The sequence below is a fragment of the Alligator mississippiensis genome, chromosome 14, assembly GCF_030867095.1.
Source record: "Alligator mississippiensis isolate rAllMis1 chromosome 14, rAllMis1, whole genome shotgun sequence".
Lineage (NCBI taxonomy): Eukaryota > Metazoa > Chordata > Crocodylia > Alligatoridae > Alligator > Alligator mississippiensis.
Genome location: NC_081837.1, coordinates 33,765,611 through 33,793,550, shown reverse-complemented (window position 1 = coordinate 33,793,550; position 27,940 = coordinate 33,765,611). Strand labels below are relative to the sequence as shown.

The window sequence follows — 27,940 nt, the reverse complement described above, 5'->3', positions numbered from 1 at the left end:
AGATGCAGAGAGGACAATAAGCCCTGTCCCAAACCAGCAGGTATTTTATCCAGAGAATGCATTTCTTGTTCTTTATTTTTTTTTAAAAAGGTGACACATATTACAAAAAGAATGCTAGCCTGTTACACAAACACACCTGTCTAAAGTCTTTTGCTAACAAAGAGAATTTGAAGTGGGGATTAGATTAGGATTCTGATCCTAAAGTTTTTTCAGAAAGATTCCTCTTTTACTTGGGATCTCTCGATTTTCCATAAGGATTATTTCAAAAGCTGAATGAAGTTTAAGATATCCCCCCCACCTGGTGTCATAAGGTTTTGGGTACTGGAAAAGTAAGTCCCTCTGCCAGAACTCCCCTTACCCAGTATGAGCACAATGTTAAAGACTACCATGAATTTTTGCTTGCTGTGTGAGAAAACAAGGCAGAATCACTATTTTTACAGCTGTAAGAGCTTGTGAAGGGAGGGAGGGGGAGAAGGGCTGTCAAGTTAGGCCCCAAATTTAACATAGAGTCTGTTAATGAATAAGGTGCAGGCTGACTAGTCTCCCCAGTCCTAAGAAGTCCAACTACCTCACCCTTCCAGGCATGGGATACTTCAATACTGTTGATGCTACATTTCGGTGGAGACCCCAAAAAGTTATCCTAAACAGAGTGGATTTGCAGTAGTGCCTTAACCTTCTGTTGTACCTGGTTCTTGTGTAATTAAAGATTGCCTTCATGTTAGAAGGGAGGCAGGGCAGAAATGTAGTTGTACATCGTACTACATCATGTGCAAACATGATTTAGCAGGTGTAAGTTTTAGGACAAAGTTTGACAAGGAACATTTTACCCACTTGCCCCATAAATACCCACAGCCTAAATTAATTGGGTTAAGATGAATTGTAGATATTCCCCCCCCCCCCTTCAATCCTTAAAAAAGGAGTCATGCTTCAAATCCTGAAGGTAAATTCTGGGCCCAAGCTACCTGGCTAGCACCCCTTTGAACGGCTTTGTTTTGCAATGATACAGGACTGCCAACAAGGTAACTGCACCCTGCTTGCAGCAGGTCTAACCGGATGGGTAAGCCTTCAAAATCTTCACGTCATCTACAGGTCGATCCTGAGCATTCGTCTCTACCATGCCAACTCTGTTCACTATCCCGATACCTTGGCAAACGCGGCCGAAGATGGTGTGTTTCCCATCAAGCCACTGAGTTGGTGCCAAGGTGATAAAGAACTGACTGCCGTTTGTATCTGGGCCAGCATTAGCCATGGCAAGAATCCCTGCACCTTTAAAAAAAGAAGAAAGAATTAGTAACTGGTCCTTAGGACTCGAGCAAGAATCAGCGAAGGGTAAAAAGGGACCTCAAGAGATTATCTAGTCCAATTCTCTCTGCTAAAGTAAACAAGAAATACACGCTCTTCCTGAGCTAATTAATTCTGGTAATAACCCAGATATATTATTCAGTTACCAGGGTCAAATAGGAGTAAGCAAAGTAAGCAGTTTCCTGTAGTAACTTTATTAAGAAAATCCTATTGCATTTGAGCCTTGGTAATTCTGATGAAGCAAGACTGCTGTACTAAGAGGTTTTGAGAAGGACTAAGAATCTGCTGTAACTGCTGCATAAGACAATGGATGGCAGCACAGGAGAGCTCATGCTTGAATTCTTTATGAGAGGAAAAATTTGCAGAGACAGCAGCCCACGGGGAGCAGCAGCATTTTGAGAGACAGGATTAGGAATCAAAATGACTTTGGCCCCTGGCAGATGTTAGTTTAGACATTCCTCTGATCCCACTGCATTTTATACAGAATCCCCAAAGTTGTGTATCCTGCCATGCCAGACATTCAAGAGCTGGCATAGCAGGGCATGCAATTTTTGGGATGTGGGATAAATCTCAGATGCTACAGCTTTCTCAGAGCTCTAAAGCAGTGTTAGGCAGCCCAGCATCAGGGAACCAGTCCTTCATGCTGGGATACAAAGTACAGCTTTAAACTTGCCAGCACATGGGGAGCCCAGGACTGGGACCCACTCCCTGTGCGTTAGAACTAGGGGTGCACCAATAGAGATTTTTTTGGGCCAACACCAATAGCTGATTTTTAAACAAGCCATATTGGCTGGTACTGATCTGATTGCCAATATGCAGTCGGGCAGCTTGGAGAGCAGCGTGGGGCTGGTAAGTCTGTTGTGGAAGAAGGCGTGAAGGTAGTGATGGAGGGTGTCGGGCTGGGGCAGAGGCAGCGGCAGACACTGCAGCCAAAGCAGGGCGCAGAACAGAGCCACGAGCAGCTCGTCACAGACTTACCAGCCCGACCCGGCTGCCCTCCATGCTGCTGGGCTCTGCTCCCAGCCACCTGTGTGCTGCGCTGCAGCTGTGCACATGCACGGGGCATTTAAAAATCAGTGATATTAAAATCAGCCACATCAGCCAAAAAAAAATCCCTAAAGCTGATACTCTCAATTTCCTTCGCATTGGTCCCATATTGGATCAGCACCGATTATATTGGTGCACCTCTAGTTAGAAACTTAAAGAGAGGTGCGCATACAGCCAGGCTTCAGAGATGGCTCCCTGGCACTGGGCTCCCTGTGAATTGGGAAGCTCAAATGGACTTGCAGACAACCTGGAACAGCTCCCGAGCTGGGCCCACATGTGTAAGAAGTCTGCATCATGCTTTAGTTTGAACATTTCTGCAACATGGATTTTTTGTGCTATTTTTCACTGGACCAACTGTACAGTTGTGGCTGGTTTGACACTTTAACTGCAGGATACATAAGTTAAGTATATGGCATGTTAACATTTAATATGCAACTGAAACATTAATTGCACAATAAATGTAATGCATGTCAGGGGTACTTGATAACCTGGAGAAAGGGTCCAAGGTTATTGAACTTAATTCAATAAGGACAAGTGCAAAGAGCTTACACTTGGGTCAGAACAATTAAATGCAAGCACTGGGGAATGACTGACTTGGCTATTACAGAAAAGGACTCGGGGTTATAATGGACAACAAGCTGAATGTCTTAGTGTGCTACTGTTGGGGGGGGAAAAAAAAACCAAAAAAACGCCAATGGCATACTGGGTTATGTGAACAGGAATGCAGCATGCATGTTATGCAAAGCAACTCTTCCACTCTGTTCAGCACTGTTGAGAGCCCACCTGGAGTACCATGTCCAGACTGGAGCACCATGCTTCAAAAAAGCAGCGTACAAATTGGAGAGACCAGCAAAAGCAACAAAAAGTGATCAGAGTCTAGAAGACATGACATAAAAGGAAAGGTTGGAAGAACTAGGAAGTCTAAGGGGAAGATCTGAGAACGGCTTTTCTAATTAAAAAGATGGCAACTGAATCTACCATGTCCACAATGGACAGGAGGAGTAATGGTCTTAAAATGCAGCAAAGGAAATTTAAATAGAAACTTCTTCATAATATCCAAACTATGAGACTGGTTAAACACTGGAACAGAATATATAGACAGGTTGTATGATCCCCATCAGTAGAAGTTTAAATTGAGGTTAGACAGCCATTTGTCTGGGATAGTTTAGACAGATTATTTTGCTTCAAGCAGGGGGTTGGACTAGACCTCCCGAGATCCCCTTTGGCCTGTTTTTGCTGCAATTCTGTGAATTATCTTGCACACTGAAGTGCATGAACACTTTAGCTGCACTACACACGATTCATCAATGCACACCTAAATTCAGTTCAACGCACTGTTAACACACACAGCCAGCTTTTACCACAATTCGTGCAACATTGGCAAGTTCAAGGGCTAAATGAAAATTTGCCTTCTTGATATTTTCCGTAAATGAGATTTGCTGGTTTAAGATGATAGGAGGCCTTAGAAGGGACCATTTAGCAAAGAAACAGGATATCTGAAGTACTACCTATGCAGGTTTAGGACACCGTTCTTTTAAAACAAGGGAAGAGTAAGCCCAACCTATTGCTGTTCACTAGTTATCTGTATGGCGAGCTTGTCATAGCTGTTAATTGCACAGCTTTCTACAAACAGCCACCTTTAAGACTAATAAAGTTAGAGTGTGCAGTCTTCACCCCATCCAAACTCCCACCAGAGTCAGTGGGAGATCAGTGTATGAACTTGAGCTTTAAAATGATTCGGTGCCAAACCCCATATTAAGAAAACCCAACCCCCCACACACCGAAGCACATGATGTATATGCCATTTGATGGACTTACCTGTAAATTTCAGTTCTGGATGGAGTTCATCTTCAAACTGTTTCCCATAGATGGAGGCACCCCCTCTACCTATGCAGAGGAAGGAAAAGCAGACAGGATATAAGCAAGTCCACAGTATTTTCAAGGGCATCATCCATTACACAATTGCTAGCAAACAGTTGAGAAAAAGCAATGTTTTCCCAATGATAAATTGCTAGAGGTCTGCTGGTAGTGTGCAGCGCTCAGAAACAGGGACTTGAAAACACAGCTTTAGCTGGCAGCAAGGGCGAAGGGCCTGCCTGGGAATCCCCCCACAGCAAAGGCTATTTGGGGGTGGGGGCTGTGCACCCATCAGATCCTGCCACCTGTTTGCAGAGAGACTCCTTGCCCTTGCCTTGGTGTAAGCAGCCATAGCAGGGGCTGACAGGTCACAGATCCTCCTGCCCACCCCATCAACCCCTGCTTCCATTTGTAGGACTTCCCCTCACTCTTGCCACCTAGGTGAGGCAGTTCACATACTTCCTGTGTGCAGGGCTCAATTCAGCTTGCTGTCCCCTGGCTCTGCAGGGGTTGGGGCCACTCCAGGCTAGGGGCAGATCTGCTCATTGTCCCCAGTCCAGCCCTGCCTCTGTTGCTGTCCAGTGGCAATGGGGACGGAGCTGTGTGAAAGCTGCCCCAGGTGCAAAGGGCCGAGGAGGGAGTTTCTACCTCCTGGTCATCCCCTGCTGCTAGTGCAGCCCTGTCCCCAGGCCCTCTGCTACCAGCCCCTGGAACTTCAAAGCCCTGCTCATAGTTAGTGGGCGTGGGTGGGGAACAACACACCCCGAGGGCTACAGAGCCAGCAACCTCTTCGTTAATGATGTGGACACTGGAGTCGGAAGCGGACTGGCCAAGTTCGCAGATGACACCAAACTTTGGGGCAAAGCATCCACACCAGAAGACAGGCGGATGATCCAGGCTGACCTGGGCAGGCTCAGCAAGTGGACGGATGAGAATCTGATGGTGTTCAACGCCGATAAATGCAAGGTTCTCCACCTTGGGAAAAAAAAACCTGCAGCATCCTTATAGGCTCAGCAGTGCTATGTTGGCTAGCACTACGGAAGAAAGAGACTTGGGGGTCATCATTGACCACAAGATGAACATGAGCCTGCAGTGCGATGCTGCGGCTAGTAAAGCGACCAAAACGCTGGCTTGCATCCATAGATGCTTCTCAAGCAAATCCCGGGACGTCATTCTCCCCCTGTACTCGGCCTTAGTGAGGCCGCAGCTGGAGTACTGCGTCCAGTTTTGGGCTCCACAATTCAAAAAGGATGTGGAGAAGCTTGAGAGAGTCCAGAGAAGAGCCACGCGCATGATCAGAGGTCAGGGAAGCAGACCCTACGATGACAGGCTGAGAGCCCTGGGGCTCTTTAGCCTGGAAAAGCACAGGCTCAGGGGTGATCTGATGGCCACCTACAAGTTTATCAGGGGTGACCACCAGTATCTGGGGGAACGTTTGTTCACCAGAGCGCCCCAAAGGATGACGAGGCCGAATGGTCACAAACTACTACAAGATCGTTTCAGGCTGGACATAAGGAAGAATTTCTTTACTGTCCGAGCCCCCAAGGTCTGGAACAGCCTGCCACCGGAGGTCGTTCAAGCGCCTTCATTGAACACCTTCAAGATGAAACTGGATGCTTATCTTGCTGGGATCCTATGACCTCAGCTGACTTCCTGCCCTTTGGGCGGGGGGCTGGACTCGATGATCTTCCGAGGTCCCTTCCAGCCCTAATGTCTATGAAATCTATGAACCCTCCCTCCTTTCAGGGGAGATGGGAGCAGGCCACTGTGACACCGTGTTGGCAAAGACCTGGCACAATCATCACAAGGTCTGCCATAGACTTTTTCAGGATTAGCCCCTCTGATCATGCGCGGCGCAAACTGTGTAACAGGTTTTTTAAGCGTGCTTTGGAGCTGCCAAGTGAACCACAAGGGCCGCTTGGCAGTGTTGCAGGTGGAGTTTAGAGAGAGTCCATTCTCTGAATAGAGCCTTTATTTTTGCAAATAAAGTGTGTTCGTATACATTACACACATTACATACAATTTTATTTGCAAAAAAAATAAGTGCTCCATTCAGAGAACAGACTCTTTGTTCGAGCATTCGCAAATTGGGGGCCCCTGCCTGAAGTCTACCATTGAGTCTGGTTGCAACAGGGGACAGGGCTCCCTGCCCACTGCCAGGAGCTGCGTCCTGCGGTGACTTCGGAGCAAACCCGCTGGTCTGGGGGCGGATCAGTCCTTTTACCCCCCGAGGAGCAGGCTGCAGCACCTGTGGCAGACGCTCCCCGCACACATCCCGCCCCGGGCCTCACCCGTGCCCGTGGGGTCGCCGCCCTGGATCATGAAGTCCTTGATGATGCGGTGGAACTTGGTGCCGTTGTAGTAGCCCCGGCGCGCCAGCTCCGCGAAGTTCTTGCAGGTCTTGGGCGCGTGCTTCCAGTACAGCTCCAGCACCAGCGAGCCCATGCTGCGGGGAGACGGGGCGGCCGCTAGCACCTCGCCCCGGGGGCGCCGGCGGCATCTCCCGCTGCCCCCGCCCGCGCCCCCCGGCCCCCCCAGAGCCCCCTCCCGCGTACGTGGTCTCCAAGGAGACAGCCGGCGGTTGCCACGAGTCGGGGGGCACCGCCGCCATCCCGCCGCCGCGTGCTTCCGGGACCGGGGCTGGGCGGGCCAATCAGCGCGCCCCACCGCCGCGCGGCTATTGTGACGCAACAGAGGGAGAATTCGAATGCAGCCACGCCCCCCCCGCTGGGTCTGGCCTGGCCGGAGCGCGCGGAGCCGGTGAGCGGGGACCGGGGGGGGGGGGGGGACGAGGGCCCGGCTCCCAGCTGTCCCCGTGCGGGCTCCCGCGGGCGGCTCCAAGGCCTTGCTGCCCAGCACAGGGGACTCTTCTCCAGGGCCCCCGTGCCGGCTGGCAGAGCCGCAGCCTCTTCATTTAAAACGGGGACGAGCGGACCCCGGACTCGAGCTCCTGACCTGCTGCTTCGATCCTCCAACAGGGCTCGTACCAGGAGCAGGCCTGCGACAGCTGCCCCCCCACTTTGACCTTTACCCAGAGGCTGCTAGAAGCCCCCCCAAAACAAGGACGAGAGGGTCCGTAAGCAGGCAGTGGAAGGAAGCCTCCGAAGCGCAGGACCTGGGTCTCGTGGGGGGCCTGACCCGTCAGGACATCTGCGGGGAGGGAAACAGCTGTGCACGGAGCAGCCCAGCAGGGTCTTGGAGCGGGGCAGCGGGCTGGGGTAGCTTTGATCGTTCTAGTCTAGACAGGGGAGAGGCCAACTAAGGGGGAGGCTCTTCCCGACTTCCTGCTCACAGCCAGGGAGGAAGGTTGAGAAGGGAAACATGGGTGACGGTGGCTGGGAAGTGAGGTTCTCCAGGGAGGGGAGCGGCAGAAGGAAGATGCTGGACTTCAGGAAAGCAGACATGGGGACCTGGCGGACAGGATCCCTTAGGAGGCAAGTCCAGCTGGCTGTACTTCAAGGAGCCCACTTTTAAGGGCGCAGGAGCAAGCTATCTGGGCTGGAAGGGACCTTGAAGATCATCAAGTCCAGCCCCCTGCCCCAGGGGCAGGAAGTCAGCTAGGGTCAAAGGATCCCAGCAAGGTAAGCATCCAAACATTTCTTGAATAAGTCCAGAGTAGGTGCCTGCACCACTTCTGGAGGGAGTCTATTCCGGGTCCTGGGGGCTCAGACAGTAAAGAAATGTTTTCTTATGTCCAGCCCAAAATGGTCTTGGAGGAGTTTATGACCATTGGTCCTTGCTATCCCTTGGGGCGCTCTGGTGAATAAATGTTCCCCTAGGTCCTGATGGACACCCCTTATGCAATGGCAGAATGGGAAAGCCAACAGGAGACCAGTCTGGCTAGACCGCAGCCTCTTCAGCAAGTTGAAACTCAAGAGGGAAAAATGGAAGCTTGACCATAATACTAGGGAAGGGTAGAAAAGTATTGCACAAGCAGAAAATTAGGAAAGCCAAGGCATGATTTGAGAAGCAGCTGGCGAGGGACATAAGAGGCAATAAAAAGGGATTCTACAAGTATGTCAAGATCAAAGAAACTGTAGGTCCCTTACAGAATACAGAAGGCAACCTAGTTATGCAGGATGAGGAAGAAGCTGAAGTATTTAATGCCTTCTTTACAAATAGAGGCAGCTACCAGATGACAAGCAGAGTTGGCAGCAAAGATAAGGAAGGAGTCAAGCAGCCCAAGGTAATGGCAGAACAGGTAAGGAACTAGAGCCACAAGATAAGGATGCACTCTAGTGTAGTGGAGGAATTAGCTGAGGTAACTTCAGGGCCATTGACTATCCTCTGAGACCTTGTGGAGGTTGGGGGAGGTCCCAGATGACTGGAAAAGGACAAATATAGAAAAGACAGAAATTCAGCAGGGACAAGTTCAGAGTCCTTCAGTTGGGGTAGAAGGAATTGCATGCACAGAATATAGACTGGGGAGTGACTGGCTAGGCTGCAGCACTGCAGAGGAGGACCTGGGAATTACAGTAAACCATAGAGCTGAATATCAGCCAACAGCGTGCTCTTGTAGCAAAAAAGAAAGCTAACTGGATTATATGAACTGGAGTGTCACTTGCAAATCAAAGGAAGTGATTCATCCACTCCATTCAGCATTGGGGAGGTCTTCCCTGGGGGGCTGTTCTCAAGTTTGGGGCCCCTCACTTCAAGAAAGAGGTCTGCAGCTTGGAAAGAGTCCAGAGCGGAGTGAAAAATTATTAGTGCCTGGAAAGCATAAACTTATGAGAAAAGAGTAAAAGAGCCTGGGTTACATAGTCTGGAGAAGAAGACAGAGGTGGTGATTGGATAACCGTTTTCAAATATTCAGAGGGTAAAGCTGGAGAGAATATAGATTGGCTTTTTTGTGGCCATAGCGGGCAGAACTGGAAGCAATAGGCTCAAGCTGCGGCAGAGGAAATTTAGTTGGAAGTTAGTCAGAAAGTTCCTCCCATGTGGGTGGTCAAGCATTGGACCAGGCACCTACAGCAGTTGTGGACTCTCCCTCCCTGGAACGTTTCAAGAGCGGGTTTAATAGACACTTGGCTGGCATGGTTTAGTCAGGGACAATCCTGCCTGGAGCAGGAGGCTTGACTAGGTGTCCTCATGAGGTCCCTGCCATAAACCTAGAAGTGTAACCTTTTTGCTGATATGCATGCTTTTCTCCTGTAGTGCTGGCGACCAGAATATACTAAAACATTTTGTGGTCCTTGGCTACTGTTCTCTTTAGGCTGCTTAACTTGAATTCAGGTACCATAGCCTCTAGCTTCTGCAGGTTGTACAACAATATTCATATAAGATGGGGTCTTCTTGTCCCCTTATTTTATGCGGTCCATAAGCATTGATTTCCTGGCAAATTGACATGGTAGCACTTGATTGGGGAAAAAAAAAATAAATTGACCAGAAGAATGTGTGTTGTTCTTCTATATCGTCTATCTCAGGATCTCAAAGCACCCTGCATACATTATTACATTTGGTCTTGCAACACCCAAAGAAGTAGGCAGAGAAGTAGTGACCTCCCAAGGCCACACAAATGGTCTGTTGTGGAGCCAGAGAAAAGAAACTCTGCTTCTAGTTGTTATCTATATTTAATTTTTAAATTAGAACAGTGATATTTTGATAGTTTTAAAAAAGCCAAGACAGATTTTTCTTACATGATAAGGTTAAATTCATAGACTTTAAATTAGGTCAATTCCCAAATCTCTACTCTGGTGAAAAGAAAGAAAGAAGGAAAATAAAAATCAGGGTTTCTCATTCTGCTCCGAGTCATACAAAATAGCTGCCTCTTGTATGGACTGTCCAGAAGAGAGCTGCTCCTTCTGCACAATTACAAGTGGCAAAGAGCTGACTAAAGATGTTGGAAATAAAACTAGTCCAAGGAGGTATAGCAAATAATTGAAGAGGGATTAATAGGCACATGAAAGTGGTACTTCTTGCCCAGAGGAAGCATAAGTGTTTTATCCCTTCTTAGAAGGAATCCCTTACCTGTCAAAGGCTTAAGCTGGCTCTTGTGAAGAAACATGTAGCAAGAGACGTGGCAGGAAAGAACAGAAAGCCAGTTAGAGAAGTTAGGGAAGAGCTGTGTAACAGACTGGCCTTTAGGGGTGGGTCTTAGTGCCAGCCACCTGCCAGTTCAGGGCTAAGCCTCTGCCTCACTCGCCTGCCACACCTTGATGGAAATAAATATGATTGCTGTTTCTAAGGTGGGAGGCTACCCATTGCTCTCCCTCCTGATGCCAAGGAACTTGATACGTGCTCCAACCTCCCCTTACACATGTCCCATACCTCACTGATATTGATTCTCTCTCTGGTCTTTCTATACATGCGGTATTTCCGTATTCACAATTCAGTAATTCTGCCCCTCATTAGGGCCACTCATCTTTACCACCCTCAACTGGGCCATTTATGTACTGGCCACTTCACTGGGCCTTCTGCCCCTCCTCTGTGCCACTTCACTATCACGCAATCCCCTCTCTGGGCCTTCTACCCCCGCTTCTAGGGCCACACTCTCTCTGCCCCCTCACTGGGGTCTTCCACCCTGTGGACTCCGGTGGCTGCCACCATGCCTGGCTCCTAACACTGGGCACAGGCAGCCCCAATGCTGTGCTTACCTGGCCCCACTCTCCTCTGGTATCATAACCTGCCCTCAGGCAGGGCCTGAGGTTTTCAAGCACCCCTCCTCATCTGTCACCAGGTAGGCAAATGGCCTGGCATTTCTTGGTGACTCTTCTGCCACAGGGAGTCCCACCAAACCACCCTTCCTTGGCAGGGTGCAGTTTCAGGGCATACCCAAGACCAGGAGTCTCCTGCCATCCCCATAGCTCCTGCCTTTACCTCCAAGATGTTCCAGGAGCAGCTCAGCCTGATGTTGCCTCTTGATTTGCTCAGCTCAAACTGCTGCTTCTCTCACTGCGGGCCTGGTTAAAAAGGAGACTGCTGTACCCCCTCAGCCAATCCCAGGGCCCTCTTGGGGTCATGTGCTAGCCTTGATGAGGCTAGCACCCACCTGTGGGCTGCTCGACTGCCAGCTTGAAACCTTAAAGTGGCAGGCACGGCAGGTGCCCTGTCACAAGCTGTTTCATATCATTCTTGACAAGATGGGGGATGTCAGAGCTTCTCTCTCCTTGAAAGCACAGAAGTGAATGATTTCTTTCTGTATGAGACTGCATGTAATTCCTGTAGAAAGCTTTCAAAGAGTAGATACACTAAGTCTAGAGGCTGAACGGAAATTATAGCTCTTAAAAACTAGAGAGAGTATTGTGTAAACACTCTACCAAACCAGGGTAAGATAGACTATGATTCCTTTTCCCTCCCTTTCACATATCATTGCTACAGCTGCTAAGGCCATTAGGGTTTGAACGTTTAAGAAATAGCTCTTAATGGCCAGAAAAATGGTTAATCTGAAAACAGACCCTTTTAACTCCATCCATTTAGTTCCTACAACTTCGTGTATCATATGCTGTCCCAAGAAAAGAACCCCTCTTAGCTCTACAAAGTGCACTGATAGAGGAGGAATCCAGCCGGCATTTTTTGGCAGGAGGAGCAGCTAAATCCCTGCTGCAGGATCTTTATCAGGAGGGTGGACAAGGAGGAAAGGAAACAGCTTGATTTTCGGAGCCAAGGTAGCACTTGCAGCTATGCTCACCACTTTCTCTGTAAATTCTGCATGGCAGTCAGCCACGGGGGATTGTAAAGACCTGATCTTTAGGGAGACACTGGATGATCCTTTAGGTTCCTTCAACTTTGATGCTTTGAAACTCTTAGTATGTGGACTCAAAGACAAAGACAATATGACAACCAGCTAACAGAGCTGGTTTGCCAACTGCTCTGAAGCTATCTTGACTGACTTAAACTAGTGGCAACATCTTGCTACTGACCCTTCTTATCAAGCAAGTCAGCATGGGGGACCTTCATAAGTACGAGTTGGCTGTTACAAATCAGAACTCCTAGGCTCTTTTTCCAGCGTGAGCACAGGCGTGTTGACTGGATGGCACAGATGCATGGAAGCCTGCAACTATTTTGGGTCTGACTTATGAAAAACAAAGATACCTAGAAGCTTGGTTTGAGAGGTTTGACCTTTTGACACCTCGCATTGTTGCCTCTTGATCTGAGGCTCTCAAAGCCCTTTGCACATATCAGTTCAGTGCCTCAGTTTCCTGGGAGATGCATCAGTCTCTCTATCCTCTTTTTTGCAGAGAAACTGAGGCACAGGGAGGTGCAGTGACTTACCCAAGGTCAGGCAGCAAGGTGGGAGCAGAGCAAACATCCAGATTTACAGCTTCTTTCCATTCATCATGCCGTCCCACAAAACTTCCCATTGAGCCCAGATTTTCAGTTCTCTGTTTAAAGGGACATTGTCAAGTTGAAATCTAATCAACTTTTTTTTTTTAAATAAAGAGAGAGAAAGTTAAATGTACTGGGAGGTGCTAGTCCTGTATTGAACTGAGTGCTCGTCTTTGAGGCTTTCCAAGCAAACAATATTTTAAAGATTATTTTTCTCTTCGCTAGTGTTGCCGCAGAATCCTTCTCCAGTCCCATCCAGGGCACACTGACGGACTGAGGCTGTGCTGCTGCACCTACACGTGCAGGGAAGTCTGATCAATCACAGATGTAAAATTACTCGTGTGACTAAACACCTACCAGGTGCCCATGTAGTAGGACCCATCCAGAGCATGGCTGTGGCACCTTGTAGTGTCTCAGGTACCCCCACCCTCAACTTTCTGCCTCACCTTGATAAATGCATCATAGTACTTAGGAAAGCTGCCTCAGGGCCCTACAGTGAGCTTCAGTTTACCCTCAGTCCGACTCATGTATTTGTGGCACTAGTTTTGCCTTAGGGCACTAAATCATGGCCCTCCTGGCACTATTCATGCCTTAGGATACAAATCACCATAAGGGAAATAATCGTGGCCTCCAGCTGCACCCATACCCACAACCACACTTTGCAGACCTTTCTCTGTGTTTTTCAGGGCTCCTACCCCTCTAGGTTTTCAGCTACTGCACTGGTCCCTCTGACCCTGCCTCCCTGGCCTGGGCCCTAGGACTGCAGTCCCATAATGCAGTGTGCCTCCCTGGCATCCACCTTGACAGCACCCTTCCTGGGGCACCCAAACTTCACAGTTAAACATAAGGACAGACCCACCAGTCTCTAACTTAGAGCTCAAACCCCCACCTCAAGTCTCTACAGTGCTGCAAGTCTTTCCCTTACCAGCTGGGTCTTCCCTTAGCCTCCAGGGTGCCTTCCAGGGTGCACAGCCTTCTATCTAGCAGTCTGCTTTCAGGAGCAACATCCCCAGCAGCTGGGACCAGACTGCCTGCTTTGGTTTACATACTCCAAGAGCATACCCCTTCAGGTCAGGTGTTTCCCAACCCTGGTTTCTCCTTAGCCTTAATCTACTTGCTCCTCTTGCACCATGGTCCCTACTTAACTACCCATCCAGAGCTTTGCCCTGTTGCAATGCAACTTGCTCCCACATAGTTATCTGTGTTTCTGCTGCCTCCACTGCTTCCTGTCTTGTACCTAGCTCTGCTCCAACTACTCAGTAACTGCTGCCCTCCTGTGTCACTCTTTTTCCCTTCCAGTAGCGGGGGAGAGGGGATGCTGCTGCAGTGGGCCTAAGCAAGGGGAGAGGAGAAAAAGTGAAACTCAAATGTACAAACTGGGAAAAAAAAAAAAGGAGAAAAGTCAAGGTTTGTTCGCTCTTACTGATACTCCTTTTCTTGTGGCAACAATCAGCAAAAAATTCCCGTAAAGCTCCATCATAAATTTGCTAGTGCCCATTAACCTACAGCAGTTCTTAATGGCATCATGGGGTCTTAGCAGCTCTCTGCCAACAGACTTGGAGAGTTCTTACATGCAGCGCAGTCCCTGCCTTCTCATTTTGATAATTGCCACCACTTTTTAAATTGTTATGCAAGAAGTACAGCGGACAGGAAATAAGGCTAGAAATACCATAGCAATTGCTACATGTTAGCTATGAATATTGATATGCAATAGTAATGGGAACACTGTGACCTACTCTAGAAGAGGAAATTATTCTACATTAGCTTGCAGGACTTCCCAGGGGAACACCTTAGTCCAACTTTTATTGGGGTCATTGGGATGTTTATAAAGCACCTACAGTGCTTGAATTTAATGGGAGCAGTATAGGAACTCAACTCAATGGCTTCCCCACTAAGTGCATCTGAATACACACTAGGAAGATAGTGGGAGTGAGATGTTAGCTTCACAGATCTTGGATCCTGTCTCCATTATGATAACCTTGTGTTGCTAGGCTGGGAACTAGAGATTAAAAAAAGGGGGAGGGGAGCGTTAAAGAGCGTTTCTACACTGATTAAAGCTGATTCAAGGCCGTGCCTTGGAGCTGGAGTTAGGTGATCTGAAGGGAGAGCAACCACACACCAGAAGCGTGTATTTGCCTTCTATGTGGGATTTGCAGCATGCTTAGCAGTTGAGGAGCAATTGTCTTTCATCCTGCTGCATCCCCCCTGCCCTACCAGACTGAGCATCAATAGTGTTCAAATTGCACACTCCTATCCCAATGGGCCGGCCAGCCCAAAGCAGCACTTACCTCAAGCAAGGGACCTGCATTTGAACATGGTTTGGGGTGCATCTGCACCAAGGGGCTGCAGCACATTGGTGTACCTTGAGATCCTTTCAAGGGCGCCACACACTTTTACCACTCCTAGGTCTGCAAACACGATCCATGAGACAAACCCAGAGATTCCAAATAGGAATCCATGGTGTTAAAAACATTCTAACCTGTTTCCAGAAGGCTTTGATCTAATATCCCATGATGTCCTCCCAAGAAAACTGGAGGATTGTGGACTTACCTACCTGACGGTCTCGGAGTTAAAAAACTGGCTGCAGTATAGGACCCAGAGAGTCATAGTGAGTAGACCTGTGTCATCCTGGCAAGAAGTAGGCAGCGGTGTCCTGCAGCGGTCAGTGCTCAGTCCAGTACTTTTCAACATCTTTATTAATGATTTGGATGTGGGGGTGAAGAGCTCACCGGCCAAGTTCACAGATGACACCAAGTTATGGGGAAGCATGGTCATGCTTGAAGATAAGCTACAGTTACAGGTGGACCTAGACAGGATAGCAAGTTCAGAACCTGATGAAGCTCCACTTTGAGAAATGTAAAGTGCACCACCTTGGGACAAGCAACCCCCAACACACCTACAGCCTTGGCAGCACCAAACTGACCAGCACCATGAATGAAAGGGACCTGGGGGTAATAATAGACCACGGTATGAATATGAACCAGCAGTGCGATGCTGTAGCCAGTGGGGCAAATAATACTCCAGCTTGCATCAATCGATGCATCTCCAGCAAAGCCAAGGAGGCAATTCTTCTGCTCTACTCAGCGCTGGTGAGACCGCAGCTGGAGTACTGTGTCCAGTTCTGGGCACCGCACTTTAACAAGGACATGGACAAGCTTGAGAGTCCAAAGAAGAGCCACCTGTATGATCACAGCAAGTCATACGAGGAAAGGCTGAGGGATCTGGGACTCTTCAGCCTGAAGAAAAAAAGGCTAAGAGGGGACCTGGTAGCAGCTTACCACTACACTACATCAAGGGCTCGGTGAGCAACTATTCACCAGGGCACCCGAGGGGAAAACTAGGAGCAACGGCCACAAACTCCTGGAAGATCAAACCAGGCTCAACTTAGGAAAACCTTCTTCACAGCACGGGTGTCCAAACTGTGGAATAAGCTCCCTCCAGAGATGGTGCAATTATCTACCCTGGAAGTCTTCAAGAGGAGACTGGACAGTTACCTTGTCTTGCTGGGGTCATCTGACCCCAGCTATCTTTCCTGCTTGGTGCAGGGGGCTGGGCTCGATGATCTTCCAAGGCCCCTTCCGGCCTTACAATCTATGAAACAGCAAAAAACACTGCTCTATAATTTTTCCACAGTCAAAAAGTGAGTGAAAGCAAAGAGCAGGTTCTGAGGGGTGCCTTGAGTCGAGGTGTTTTGAGCCTAAAAAGGTTGAGAACCAGTGGTCTATCTACAGCGTCATTATGGCAGTGACTGCAGCTCATCCCCAGGCTGGTTTGAAATCAGCCAGCTGAGATATTACTGGCAATGTAGCCTTGTGGCACATAGCTGCAAAAGGCCCTGACAAGCAGGGCAAGTTTTTGGTACTTAATCTGCAGCGGTCCTGCACTGCTGCAGCTACACTGCTCCTAGTATCTGAGCTAGGTAGGTTAAAGGTATCCTGTATGTATCTACATGACCTGCAGGTATAGCAGTGACAGATGTATAGGCACCCAAATGAACTAACATTGGATGAGCCCAAAAAACCCACTCCAAGAGGGAGTTGTGGGACTGGGCTGGGCAATTCTCAGTAGCCATCTTGGCAAACAGGTTGATATAGATCAGTTTTGTGCGGGAATCGGAAGGAATGGGACTTTCTCCGATCCAGAGGAATCCACTGTTTCATATTGGATTACCACAGTTGTTGCCCAGAGGGATCAGCATTGCAGTCTGAGCTTAAGTCCTGCCAACTCAGGTGATCACAGTGAAAACTCAAGCAGCTGCCATCTCATACCCACTCTGGGACTGGGGGAATCGTGTGCTTTTCCCAGGGAGGAGATGACAGCCCAGCTATAAGGAGGCAGTGTTCGAACAGCAGGAGGAGTTGGGAATACAGTTAGCTGAGTAACTAACACCTATAAGCATAGGCTTGTTCTTGGTTTGGATCAGCTGTGACAGTACAAAAAAAGATCTTTGCCATCTGCTTGGGGCAAGAGCATTGATTTAATTAACACTTTCCTGCATTTTGCTTTTAGATCAACCCTGGCCTGTTTTCACTGTGATGCTTCCTGAGAAGATGGAGACATCCAGGGAGGAAGGTAAGGGATTCAAGTGGGGTTGTGCGTTTTGCACTGATTTATGCTTGACACCATGCATGGAAACAAGAAGTCTCTTCTGTATTTATTCCATTTTGTTCCATTCCGAGAGCCAAACCCTGGAGCTTTCTTTGTGCCATTAGATTGGGGATGCTGAGTTTGCCTGAATTAGTTTTAATCACTTGCTAACCACCTAAACACCAACTAACTCAAGCTACATGCATGCCTTGGAAATCCTCATCACTATTTTCCCTTCTCACCAAACAGTGCAGATCATGTTCCCCTTTAGGAAGGGCAGCCTGTGTACTCAGGTACATATGCCATCTGCAATGCTTAGGGAAAAACAGGGTATGGGAGGACTAATAGGCAACCAAAGATATGAGCAGCTGTGATTAAAATGCACATGTCTGTGAAGGGCTCTTTAACATAGATGGACCCTGGACCCAAATTCAGTTTTCCCATTAGACAGGTAGAGAGCACCTATGCAGCTAAGCTGTGTGTTTTATGGGCATTTTAGGCTACTTATGGGGCTTTTAGACACCCATGCCCCCACAGGGAAGAGAACACCAAATCACCAACAACAAAAAAAAGAACAGGCCCCTCCTACTTTTAACCCAATTGTCTAGTGGACCTACAGATCACCTTTCCTTTAAGTGGACTTGTGTCTGCTCAGCCCTTCCAGAAACTAGGTGCAAATCCTTAGCTAACGTATATCAATGCAATTCCGCTGAAGTCAGTGTTGTTACACTCACCCGTACTATTGGTGAATCTAGTCCCATGGCCATCAAATCTCTCCTTTCCTTAATCCTCCATCTGCAAATTGGTAATGCAGATGGATTACGAGGCTGAATTATTGAATTCTTGAGGCACTCGATAGTGTAACGTGTTGGGGTGTGTGGCGGCTTTGCTAGAATACTGCCTCAAGCCATGAAAGGCACCCAGACAGCAAGATGGGGGCAGCAGATCGATTCCAGCACAAGTAATGGCATCCTGTTTCTTTACAGAGATACAGTTTATAACTGATGAGAAATTTGACTTTGGTCAGCTCTCCCCTTCTGACAGGTAAGACAGATGGGCCGCATCCTCAGCTGGTGTAAATTGACCTGGCCTTGTTGCAGCCAATAGAACTGTGCTGATTTAAGCCAGTTGAGGATCTACTCCATGATCCTTTTCCCCCTACTGTTTTTTTGCTCCTTGCACACATGAAGGTCCTCCCAGGTTTGTGCTTATGCCAAGAAGTGCCAGGAAACTGGATTGACTAATGGGCGATCAAACATGTTCCACATTAGCTGTGTGTTACTCCTGCTCTGTTCCCCCAGGGGCTGGTGGGGAAGGGGAACTACAGGATCGGGGGAGACAGTTCACTGGGTTTGGGTTGCTATAATATAAGTTTACTGCCCCCCCAAAAAGAGAGTCCCCAGGCTTTATATCATGAAATGGATGTAGGGCAGGGGCTGGCAGAGTCCAGCCCACTGGCCAGATTAGGCCCACGGTGGACTCCATTTCCCAGCAGCCCCTACCTGTGTGGCTGGAGCCAGTTTCTATGGAGACTGGCCCCAGCCGCGCTGGCAGTGTGGGCAGCTGGGCAGGGAGCTGCGCCAGGGCCAGGATCTTGCGGTGGCGACTTCATGGTCCAGAGCCAGGGCAGAGCCACAATCTGCTGCCTGCACACACACCTCCCTCGCCTTCCCACTCGATAGCTCCTGCCACCCCACCTTTGCTGGCAAGATGACAAATCTTTGTGGACTGGATCCAGCCAACAGGCTACAGGTTGCTAATCCCTGCTTATGGTGCCTGATCCTGCCAGCATAAATACAAACCACTTCTCTTCATGAGAACCAGTCATGTTATTAGTAAAGTGACTTCTGAGCCTGGGCTCAGGATCAGGTCTTCAAGTTCTGAATCTGATCGGTTGCTGCAGGCAGGCCTATAACACCTGTCAGATCAGATGTGTGTATGGGAGCCAAAGGACACATCAGGTCCCAGCAGGCATTTTAAACCTGTGGAGGGGAGTCAGGCAGGTTATAACTAGCTCCAATTGGCACTCCGCCGGGCTGTAACCAAGTCAAATCCACAAAGGTATAAAATACCTTCCTGCCCCTGCCTGCAGAATAAACCTTGCGAATCTGCATGCTGGAGGATGGGGGCTGTCCCCTTCACCCAGGTGCTGGTAACATTTGGGTCTCACCTCTGCAGCCGGGAGGAAGAATGCCTCGGTGTGGAGGAAAAGGAGGGAGTCTTTGCCGGACCTGTCCAGCAGGTTGAAAGATTCGTGGTGCAAAGAATTGACCCGAATGTTGTGAAGGAGGAGAGCATTGGCCCCAGAAGAGAGCACCAGCTGAACTGGAGCCCACTGAGCCCTGAGAAGTTGGAGGAGATTGTGAAGGAGGCCAACTGGCTGGCCACGCAGCTGGAGGGGTGCCACCTGCCGAAGGAGAATGCGCATGCCTCACCGCGGGAGGAGACAGAGCTGAGCCTTGGCGGGGAGCCCCGAGCCCCCTTCAGGTTCTTGTCCAAGGAGCGGGAGAGTCCCAGAAGCCCCCGGCGCGAGACCTTCGTGGTGAAGAACAGTCCTGTTAGGGCGCTGCTGCCAACAGTGGAGCTGGGGACACTCCTCTCAAAAGGGAAGAGCCCTTCTCCCCGCACCGCCGTGGCACCACCTCATGCCCGGCTCCGACACAGAGCGGGCAGCCGCCTGGCTGGGGGTGAAAGGCCCCGGAAGGAGTCGACCCCCAGCAAGGCGCAGCCCCCACAGAGACTGGCCAGCAGTAAAAAGGTAGATTAGCCACTGGGAGGGGATGTCTCTAGGCCTGCTAATTGCTCTCCCTCATCTTAGTGCAGGTGGCTTAATTTGGAAACCAGCCCCTTCCCTTTTCCCTTCTGGAAAGCAGAACTTCTCTCCCCACCTTCCCACCAAGCTGCTGCTCCCCCCGCTTTCCTTAGCTCCCCAGCAAGTAGGGCCAGTGCCTCCCTGCTGTTGCTCAGAGCTCCTTTAGTGTGGAATGGACCTGGTGCCCATCAGCTTTCTGCTGCACACACTTTCCTCTTGCAACTGCAAAACCAACCAGCAGCTACTCATTTCAAAGTGCAGCTGCTTGGGAAAGAGCTCTGAGCAGCAGCACAGCCTGGGGCAGATGGGGCGGCCTCCAGGTGCTTCATCCTGACAGCTGTATGAGCAAGAAATTCTGACTTAAGGAAAAAAAGGCCTAAATTCTGCCTGAACAGTTGGCTTTTGGCCCAGCACAGTCTGTCTGCCAGGGGTGGGTCATTGAATGGATTTTCAAACCATGACTTAGCCACTTTGCAGAGTGGCTTTGTTCTCAGTTCCCCTCCCTCAGAGAGAGGAATCCATTCTCTTTGTGTGAATTCCCTCCTCTTGGTGAAATCTGGAAGCTCAGATACACCCAAATGCTCAACTCCAACTGCCCCAGGGCTTAACAGTCAGGACATGGAGCCCAACAAAGCCTGCCACAGAGCAGGCCTTCGAAGCCACTGGCAGCATATCTGCTTGAATCATTTAAATGAGCAAAGCCTGAGGAGCAAACTCACATTTCACTTGGTCCAGTTATAGGCTGACCTCACTTTACCAATTCTCGCTGCATTAGCCGAGCTTCCAAGACAACCCCAATAGACGCACATCGCCTTCAATAAGGGTGAAAGAAGCAAGAGGACCCAGGTCATCGCCCACCCAGCCCCGTCTCAAGCAGGAGCTTTCCTCACCCCGAGGGAAAGCAGAGTCCCTGCAAATTGTTAATACAGGTAACCAGGCTTCCAAGGCCAGGCTCCACGGGGTGGGGAGAAATGGTCTGCCTCTTGAGCAGGGCAGATTCTGCCCTCTGCACCCCCAATGAGCTGCAGAGGCATGTTCTGCATCCCCTAGCATTGAGTAGCACAAGTGGCCTGGGCAGCCTTTGCATGTGATATGTGGCAGATGAGGGAGGGAGCAAGGAACATGGTGGCAGATCAGGCAGGGGGCAGAAAGCAGAGCAACAAATTGAGCAGAGGAAGGGGATCAGAAGCACTCAGAGGACACAGGGCTTAATTTGTGGCATGCCTGCCAAAGATTGCCCCCCAGCACCTTTGCATACTGATGGTGTTGAGGGCTGGGTGGAGTGAAGCCTCCCTTGCACCCCCACAGACTGGCTTAGGTTCAGCAGCTCTAGAGTACGGACTGCCTCGGTGAGCTTCCACCAAGCGCTGCACTGAGATGGGTGGCTCCTTCGTAATTCCCCATCACTGCTGTGGCATCTCCATGCATGCAAGCCTTTCCCATCCAGCAGGGATCAAGCTCCATCTAGTGTCCAGCTTGGGGAAGAGCTTTCATTTGGTGGGGAGAAAGAATGGGCTTTTATTGCTTGGGAAAAATCCACCCTCCCAACATGGAAATGAGAGTCTAGGGCGTGATGGCCAGGGCTGTGGGCTGTGCTGTATTCAGCTCCCAACCAGTACAGCCAACACAGAGACAGTAATTGCTCCAAAACCAGAAACATGTCCTCCAATTTTTGTGGACCAGCTGTGTGTTTCCAGCCCTAGGATCAAGTCCTTCCATCTGCCTCAATTACCCAGTTCTGGATGGAGCTGGAGGCAGAGCTCCGCAGTTAGCAGCAGCACCAGGCACTTGACCCCCCAGGGAATCATTGAGTTCCCAAGTGTCAGAGTGCTACGGACCATGGCTGTCTCGGCTTGTGCATAGAGCAGTGCCCCAGCAGATGGGAAAGAGCTCCTTAACCATGGCTACAGTCTTTTGTGAGATGAGCCGCTAAGCGAGAACCTGAGCATCAGGAGTCAGCCACAGAACTGGAAGCAGAATAATGTGGGCTTAAGGGAATAAGGCTCATCTCAAGGGAATCAGTACAAAAAGTCTCTCCCACTCCAACCCCTTGGGCAGCGAGCAGTGTGGCAGTGCTCTCTTTGGCCAGGGTGGATGAGTGCCAGGGGAAAGGGGTGGAGGGTCAGGGACTGTAATTGCCAAGGGGAGGACTCGGATGCTTTAAGTGTGGGTTGGTACAAGTGACTAAGGGGAGGACAGGGAGACAGGCAGTGAGGGCAGGTGCTCCCCCCAAAAGGGAGACAAGGTGGCAGGGAGCCTGAATGAATCCAAATGTCACATCCAGCCCTTAAAGCTCACCCCCTTCTCTTTCTGCAATCAGGTCCAGCTAAGCCCTGTGGGGGCAACTCCTCCCAGGTCCCAACCAGCTCCAGACCCACCGCGACATCCACTTGCCAGGCGCGGGCTAGGAGCACAGCCATCCCCATCCCTGCCAGCCGCCTCCCAGTGCCCACCGCTGTTCCCAAACCAGCCAGCCGAGTTATTTCCCTGAGCCAGGCTGCAGTGCCAAGGAAATCCAGCCAGCCACAGCTCCTGGGCCAGGGGTCTGCTGGGGCAAAGGGGCTCCTGAGGCCCAGTGCATCCGGACAGCGAGGTGAGAAGTGGTTTTGGGAGCCAAAGCACGTGGATTTCTTGGAGGGGTGACAGCTCAGGCTGGGGAGCTGAAGGCTCCAGTGTTGGGCTGCATGAGCCACTTGTAATAGGACACAGGTGTGTAGGTGGCTGTAGCACCCCCAGTGACCTCACCTGTCCTGTTCTACCCCACTCCTGCCCCCCAGGGTATCACCCTGAGGTCTCATCTGGCACACCTTGATGCCAAAGTGATACAATTAGGGATACTGCCCTCAGAGACCAGGGAGCTTTGGGTGCTTCACTGGCTCCTCATCAGGCTCTGTTCCTTGTCCCGAGCAGAACTCCTCCTCTGCCCCTTAGTACCAGGCAGAAGTGGCTCACTATTTCAGGCTCCAGGCCTTTGATAGTGCTCTGTTCCACTTCCCCTTGGCACTAGGCCCTGGCACTGCCTCTCTGATACCAGTTGTGGCCCTGCAGGCCCTTACTGGGGCCCTACAAGCTCCTGCATAGCCACACCTATGTTGTGCAGGTCTTGCTCTAAATGCTGGGCACTCTGACCCTATACCACCTTCAGCCCACAGGGTCCCTGACCCTCACAGGGCTGCGCTCTTGCTCCCAGCCTAAATCACACTGCTTTAGCCCACACAGCCCACTGGGTCTTACAGGGCTCTCTAGGCCCCTTATGGTACAGAATGTCCCCAAGCACCATGTGTGGTTTCCACCACCCCTGTAGCCATACCCAAACTTCCAAATTGTCCAAGTTTGTAAAAAGAGACACAAATCACTTCTCCCTTTCTTTCCCTGAGACCTTGCAAACTCCTACCCTCCGCTCACTAATCCTCCCTCCAGCTTTCCCAGGTACCTGAGCTTACCTCTGTGCTGCTCTAGCAGCTTGTGTTTCTAGCTCTTCTCACAGCAAGGATCAGGGCTGAACTGGCTACTCTGGCTTAGGAGCTAAGGTTTATGCTCCCTTGAGCTCCACCCCTTCTGGGCATATTCTCCACTGACCCTCCACAGGGCTTTTCCCTTTTACTCAATGAGTAGTTGCTCTTGTGGCAGTTTGAGCAACTAAACTGTAGTCATTGCCTTCTTACCTGCTTGGAGCTCTGTCCTTCATGCTTATGGCCATGCAGCTAGCTCTTTAGTCCCTCGCTGCCTTGTAGCTCCTATCTTTAGCTTCTCCTGGCTGCTTACTTTCCTGCAGCTGTTCCTACTTTAGTTGCCTATTATGTTGCAACCCTCTAATGCAATGGGAGCTTCTTATTCTTTCAGCAGCAGGGGCTAGGGGAGCTTCCTACACTACCCTTCTGTCCTGGGACCTCTCTCTCTTCAAATCCTGGATGACTTTCCAGGGTTTGAACAATGAGGGGAGGTAGCTGCTATCCAGGGGCTACAGCTTTGTCCTGGGATCCTGCCATAGGCTCTTCCCCTTTGCTCCATCCCTTGTGCCATGTTCACAATGGAAGCACCTGTCTGTATCTTTAACGCAATCTAAGCTGGCAGCTCTCACCCCAGCATCTTCAAGGCTCTGGCCCATGCTCCTGGGAGCTGCCTCTGTCTTCAAGCAGTTCCTCTATCTGTTAGTAACTACAAAGTCCCTTACTGCTCTTGCTTCCCCTTGGCACTAGGCCCTGGCACTGCCTCTCTGACACCAGTGCTTGCTGTGAATCAGTCTCTATTAAACACACTTGAATTGGGGGAACTAGGGCAATGAGGTTCACAGGCAGTGAAGATGGGTCTGACACTGGTTCAGTGTGTGCCCTCAGGCCAGTCACAGCCCCTCTTCTCCTCCCACTCATGCCTCAGTTCCTCACTTGAACTCTGGGGATAATAATATTGATTAATAGACACAAGAGAGGGCTGGGAGGGGCCTTACCATTGGCCTACATCTCCCAAGCTGCATCCTGCTCTTCCTTCTTGGCAAGGAGGGGTGATACAGCAAAGGCCATGGTGTCTCGTGGGAGGTGAATGTCCACAGGGGAACCCACCCACAGAGGAGAATGGGGCGTGAGGCATAAGGGAGGCATGTTGAAATGGAAATGTTTCAGCTTTTAGGCATTTAGGGAAAAATCAAACACTCTTTGAAGCTGGTGCTTTGCACCAAGGATTTCATTTAGTGGAAAACCCAAACTTCTGTCAGAAACCAGTTGTATGGAAGATCATTCCCCATGCTCTACCCTGGGCTCAGTGCTACTGATGGGGAATTTCCTGTAGGGACAGGCTCTGTGAACAAGAGGATTTGGCAGGTCAATGTGCCAGGCAGAATACAGAGGTGTCCAGGGGTCCCTGGGGCACAAGCCAGGTCATCAAGTCCAGGGGGCTGGTATTATGGGCATCCATATCACCGTATCCTTGCATTGCTTGTGTGCTAGGTGCTTGGCTTGATGAGGCTGTGGGTCATGCTGATCTCCTCTTTTCTTCCCCAGTTTCTGTAACTCAGCGGACAACCCCTCAAGGTGCTCTCCGTGGCAGCAAGCTAGAGCCACCCAAGAAGGTGACTGTAGCCAGCCGCCCAAGGTAAAGTTTTACCATTCTCCTCTCCAGGGCATGGCTTTGGCATGGAGTCTTTACTCAAAGCCACCCATTCCTTCCTTCCATGCTGGACAGCAGCAGGATGGTGTTCAGTGTAAACGTCAACTTGGTGTGAACATACCTCACTTTTCTTTCTGTTTAAGGTAACATCACTGGGCTGGGAGAACGCAGCTTGGACCACAAACCTCTGAGACTCAAGTCCTTTTTCCTGGGGCAGGAATGTTCTGATCCAATGCCCTTCTGCTCAGTGCCTCCAACAGGAGCACTTACCATCTCTGTGCTGCCAGCTGCTGGGCTGGCAACTTGCACCTATCAGCTTTAAGAACCAGGAACCTGAAATGAGTATGCTCAGGTTTCTACTGATTACTTTTACTTTGATTATTATATAATCAAAGTATATAATCAATATAATCAAAGGAAGGAGGAATTCCAAAAGGAAAACAAACACTGAGTTTATTTCTTGTCTGATTAGAGCAGATTGCTGGAACTTCCCCTCCTTGCCAGATCTCATCTTGCAGCTACATTGCTAAACACTCATCTGTTAGCAGGACTGTCAGTTGGAAAATGGGGTCATTTCCCACAAATCATTTTAATCTTTCAGCATAAAATCAAAGTCTGAGGTCTTCTGATCCTGCAGAGCCTCATGACCCCCCCTCTGTGTACCAGGCTCCCTCATTAGACTTTGGGCCCTGGCAGACAGCACATTTATGGAACAAATGACACATTAAATCATGTCATAAATTGCAGCATGCTGTAAGTTCAGCCAATACATGGCCCAATAAAATGACAAACCAGTCACAAAGATGTTCCACATAGTGTAGAACATCTTTGTGGCTGGTTTGTATGGTGCCTTAAATTGAACATGTGGCATAGGTCTTCAAACCTGGGGCTGTCCCAGAGGGTGTGCACAATCATCTGATTGTGCATGTTCCCGTTAATTTGTAGAATACTGGGTGCGTCTGCACATTCATTAATGCGCTATAATGACAGGTACTAACAATGCACCGTAAGTGGTGCTACTGCATATTAGCACAGATAAACGGTTTTTTTGTGATGCTACTGTGCATTAGACTAAATCTACTGCACATTAGCACGGGCTTTGCCCATCATGGTAATGCGCAGTACAATTAGTCTTCTGTGCATTAAGCATCTCGTGTAGACGCGCCTACTACATCACTCCACACAGCTCCTTTACACTTCTATCACGTAAGTGAGAATTGGGTCCCATGTTAGAGTGGCAAAATCTTACTTCAAAATAGTCATGTATTTTACCAAAGCTAACAGAATTCATCGATTTCATAGACATAGGGCTGGAAGGGACCTCACAAGATCATTGGTCCAGCCCCCTGCCCAAATGGCAGGAAGTCAGCTGAGGTCAAATGATCACAGCAAAAAAAAGCATCCAAGTGTTTCTTGAAAGAGTCCAGAAAGATGACTTACACCACCTCTGGGGGGAGTCTATTCCAGGCCCTGGGGACTTGGACAGTAAAGTTTTTCCTTATGTCCAGCCTAAAACAGTCTTCCAGGAGTTTATGACCATTGGACCTTGTCTTCCCTTGGGGTGCCCTAGTGAACAGATGTTCTCCCAGGGATGTGATGCACACCCCTTATATATTTATAGGTTGCTACCAAGTCACCCCTGAGCCTACGCTTTTCCAGGCTGAAGAGTCCCATGGCTCTTGATCTTCTCATAAGGCTTGCTCTGTTGTCCTCGGATCATGCACGTGGCTCTCCTCTGGACTCTTTCAAGCTTCTCCACATCCTTTCTAAAGTGCAGAGCCCAGAATTGGATGCAGTACTCCAGCTGCGGCCTCACCAAGGCCAAGTAAAGCAGGAGGATGACTTCCTGGATCTTGCTTGAGATGCATCGGTAGATGCAAGCCAGAGTTTTGTTTGCTTTGCCGGCTGCGGCATTGCATTGGTGGGCTTCATAATGAGCTTTCTGAAATGGGAATTCAAAATGGGTTTTCAGGTTAAAACACATACACCGCCCCTCCCCACAATACAATAGTGAAAGCTATCAGGCAAGATCTTCTGCTGGTGTTTCCCTGTCAACAGCAGTAGTTAGATGCCAGTTTATGCTCATTGGGGAATCATGTCCTTTCCTGCAAGTTTAATTCTACTTCCTCTAGGACTGGGAATGTTGAAACTTGGCAGAACTTGGGGCTTGTGAAGTGCAGCTGATTTCAAACAAACTGGTCTGGTTTTCTGCTGAAGGAGACACAGAAAGTCAAGAGCTCACATGTGCAAAATATGCTTTCTTCTTTCTGATAACCAAAAGTGGTGCTAATAGCACAGCCACTACCTTGGCAGTGTTTCTTTAAGGCAGCTTTAGTTTGTTCATATTATAGGTGATCAGGGAATGCGGGGAGATGTTATAATCCCATATTTTACTGAATCCTTTGTCGTGCTGCTTTGCAACTGGGGTCAAACCAGGACCTGGTGCTGCGAAGTCCAGAGTAACCCCCTCCTGCCCCTGCATACTGGAAGCAGGGCCCAGCACCACCCCTGCCCAGCCCAGTACACTGGGATCAGGTGCCTAAGTTAGTACACAGCCTGGGGCCCCTTGTGGGTTTGGAAATTTGGCAGCTGGGGAGTGGTGCCACTATTTCCTCACTGCCAGATTTTCAAATCCCTGGGGAGCCCTGTGAGCTGGATACCACAGTGATACAGGCCAGATCTGGCCCACCGGCCGGGGGTTAAGTACCCCTGGTCTAACACTATGAAATACTTGTACATTCAGCCCCTCTGGGACTTGATATAACCAAGCTATAAAGGACCTTACACTGTAGCAAGCTCTTTAAAAGATTAATTATTTTTGTACTCGTTTCTTGAACACTGAAAGTACTGAGCCTTTTATGACTGTTCATCTCTGTACTAGACTCTCCTTGTCCTTTTTTTAATACATGTAACTTGTAAGTGAAGTCTGCATTTATTGGTCTCCTTGTGCAAGCCTACAGGGAAATG

At 49.6% G+C, this 27,940-nt stretch overlaps 2 protein-coding genes across 2 annotated transcripts; one reads left to right on the top strand and one right to left on the bottom strand.

Annotated features, from left to right (window-relative positions):
- Positions 1–57: 57 nt before the first annotated feature.
- PPIL1 (peptidylprolyl isomerase like 1) lies at positions 58–6,844 on the bottom strand. The gene is made up of 4 exons (XM_006260040.4): positions 6,762–6,844; positions 6,498–6,652; positions 4,168–4,236; positions 58–1,266 (listed from the first exon to the last, which is right to left on the bottom strand). Exons 1-4 carry the CDS (start codon positions 6,815–6,817, stop codon positions 1,046–1,048), a joined length of 501 nt encoding a protein of 166 aa, XP_006260102.1. The 5' UTR covers positions 6,818–6,844; the 3' UTR covers positions 58–1,045.
- PSRC1 (proline and serine rich coiled-coil 1) lies at positions 6,547–27,897 on the top strand. Its single transcript, XM_059717338.1, has 8 exons — positions 6,547–6,966; positions 16,981–17,043; positions 18,045–18,102; positions 19,237–19,816; positions 20,646–20,799; positions 22,191–22,463; positions 24,868–24,958; positions 25,117–27,897. The coding sequence occupies exons 2-8, from the start codon at positions 17,007–17,009 to the stop codon at positions 25,118–25,120; spliced, it is 1,197 nt and encodes a 398-aa protein (XP_059573321.1). The 5' UTR covers positions 6,547–6,966; positions 16,981–17,006; the 3' UTR covers positions 25,121–27,897.
- The last annotated feature ends 43 nt before the right edge of the window (positions 27,898–27,940 follow it).

Excerpts from the sequence above, each read along its gene's own strand:
- PPIL1 (XM_006260040.4), bottom strand. The coding sequence starts at position 6,817 with ATGGCGGCGGTGCCCCCCGACTCGTGGCAACCGCCGGCTGTCTCCTTG. Across the intron at positions 6,653-6,761 it reads GCTGTCTCCTTGGAGACCAC|CATGGGCTCGCTGGTGCTGG; the intron begins GTACGCGGGAGG and ends GTCTCCCCGCAG. Across the intron at positions 4,237-6,497 it reads CGGCGACCCCACGGGCACGG|GTAGAGGGGGTGCCTCCATC; the intron begins GTGAGGCCCGGG and ends TCCTCTGCATAG.
- PSRC1 (XM_059717338.1), top strand. The coding sequence starts at position 17,007 with ATGCTTCCTGAGAAGATGGAGACATCCAGGGAGGAAG. Across the intron at positions 20,800-22,190 it reads CCTGCAAATTGTTAATACAG|GTCCAGCTAAGCCCTGTGGG; the intron begins GTAACCAGGCTT and ends TTCTGCAATCAG. Across the intron at positions 22,464-24,867 it reads CAGTGCATCCGGACAGCGAG|TTTCTGTAACTCAGCGGACA; the intron begins GTGAGAAGTGGT and ends TTTCTTCCCCAG.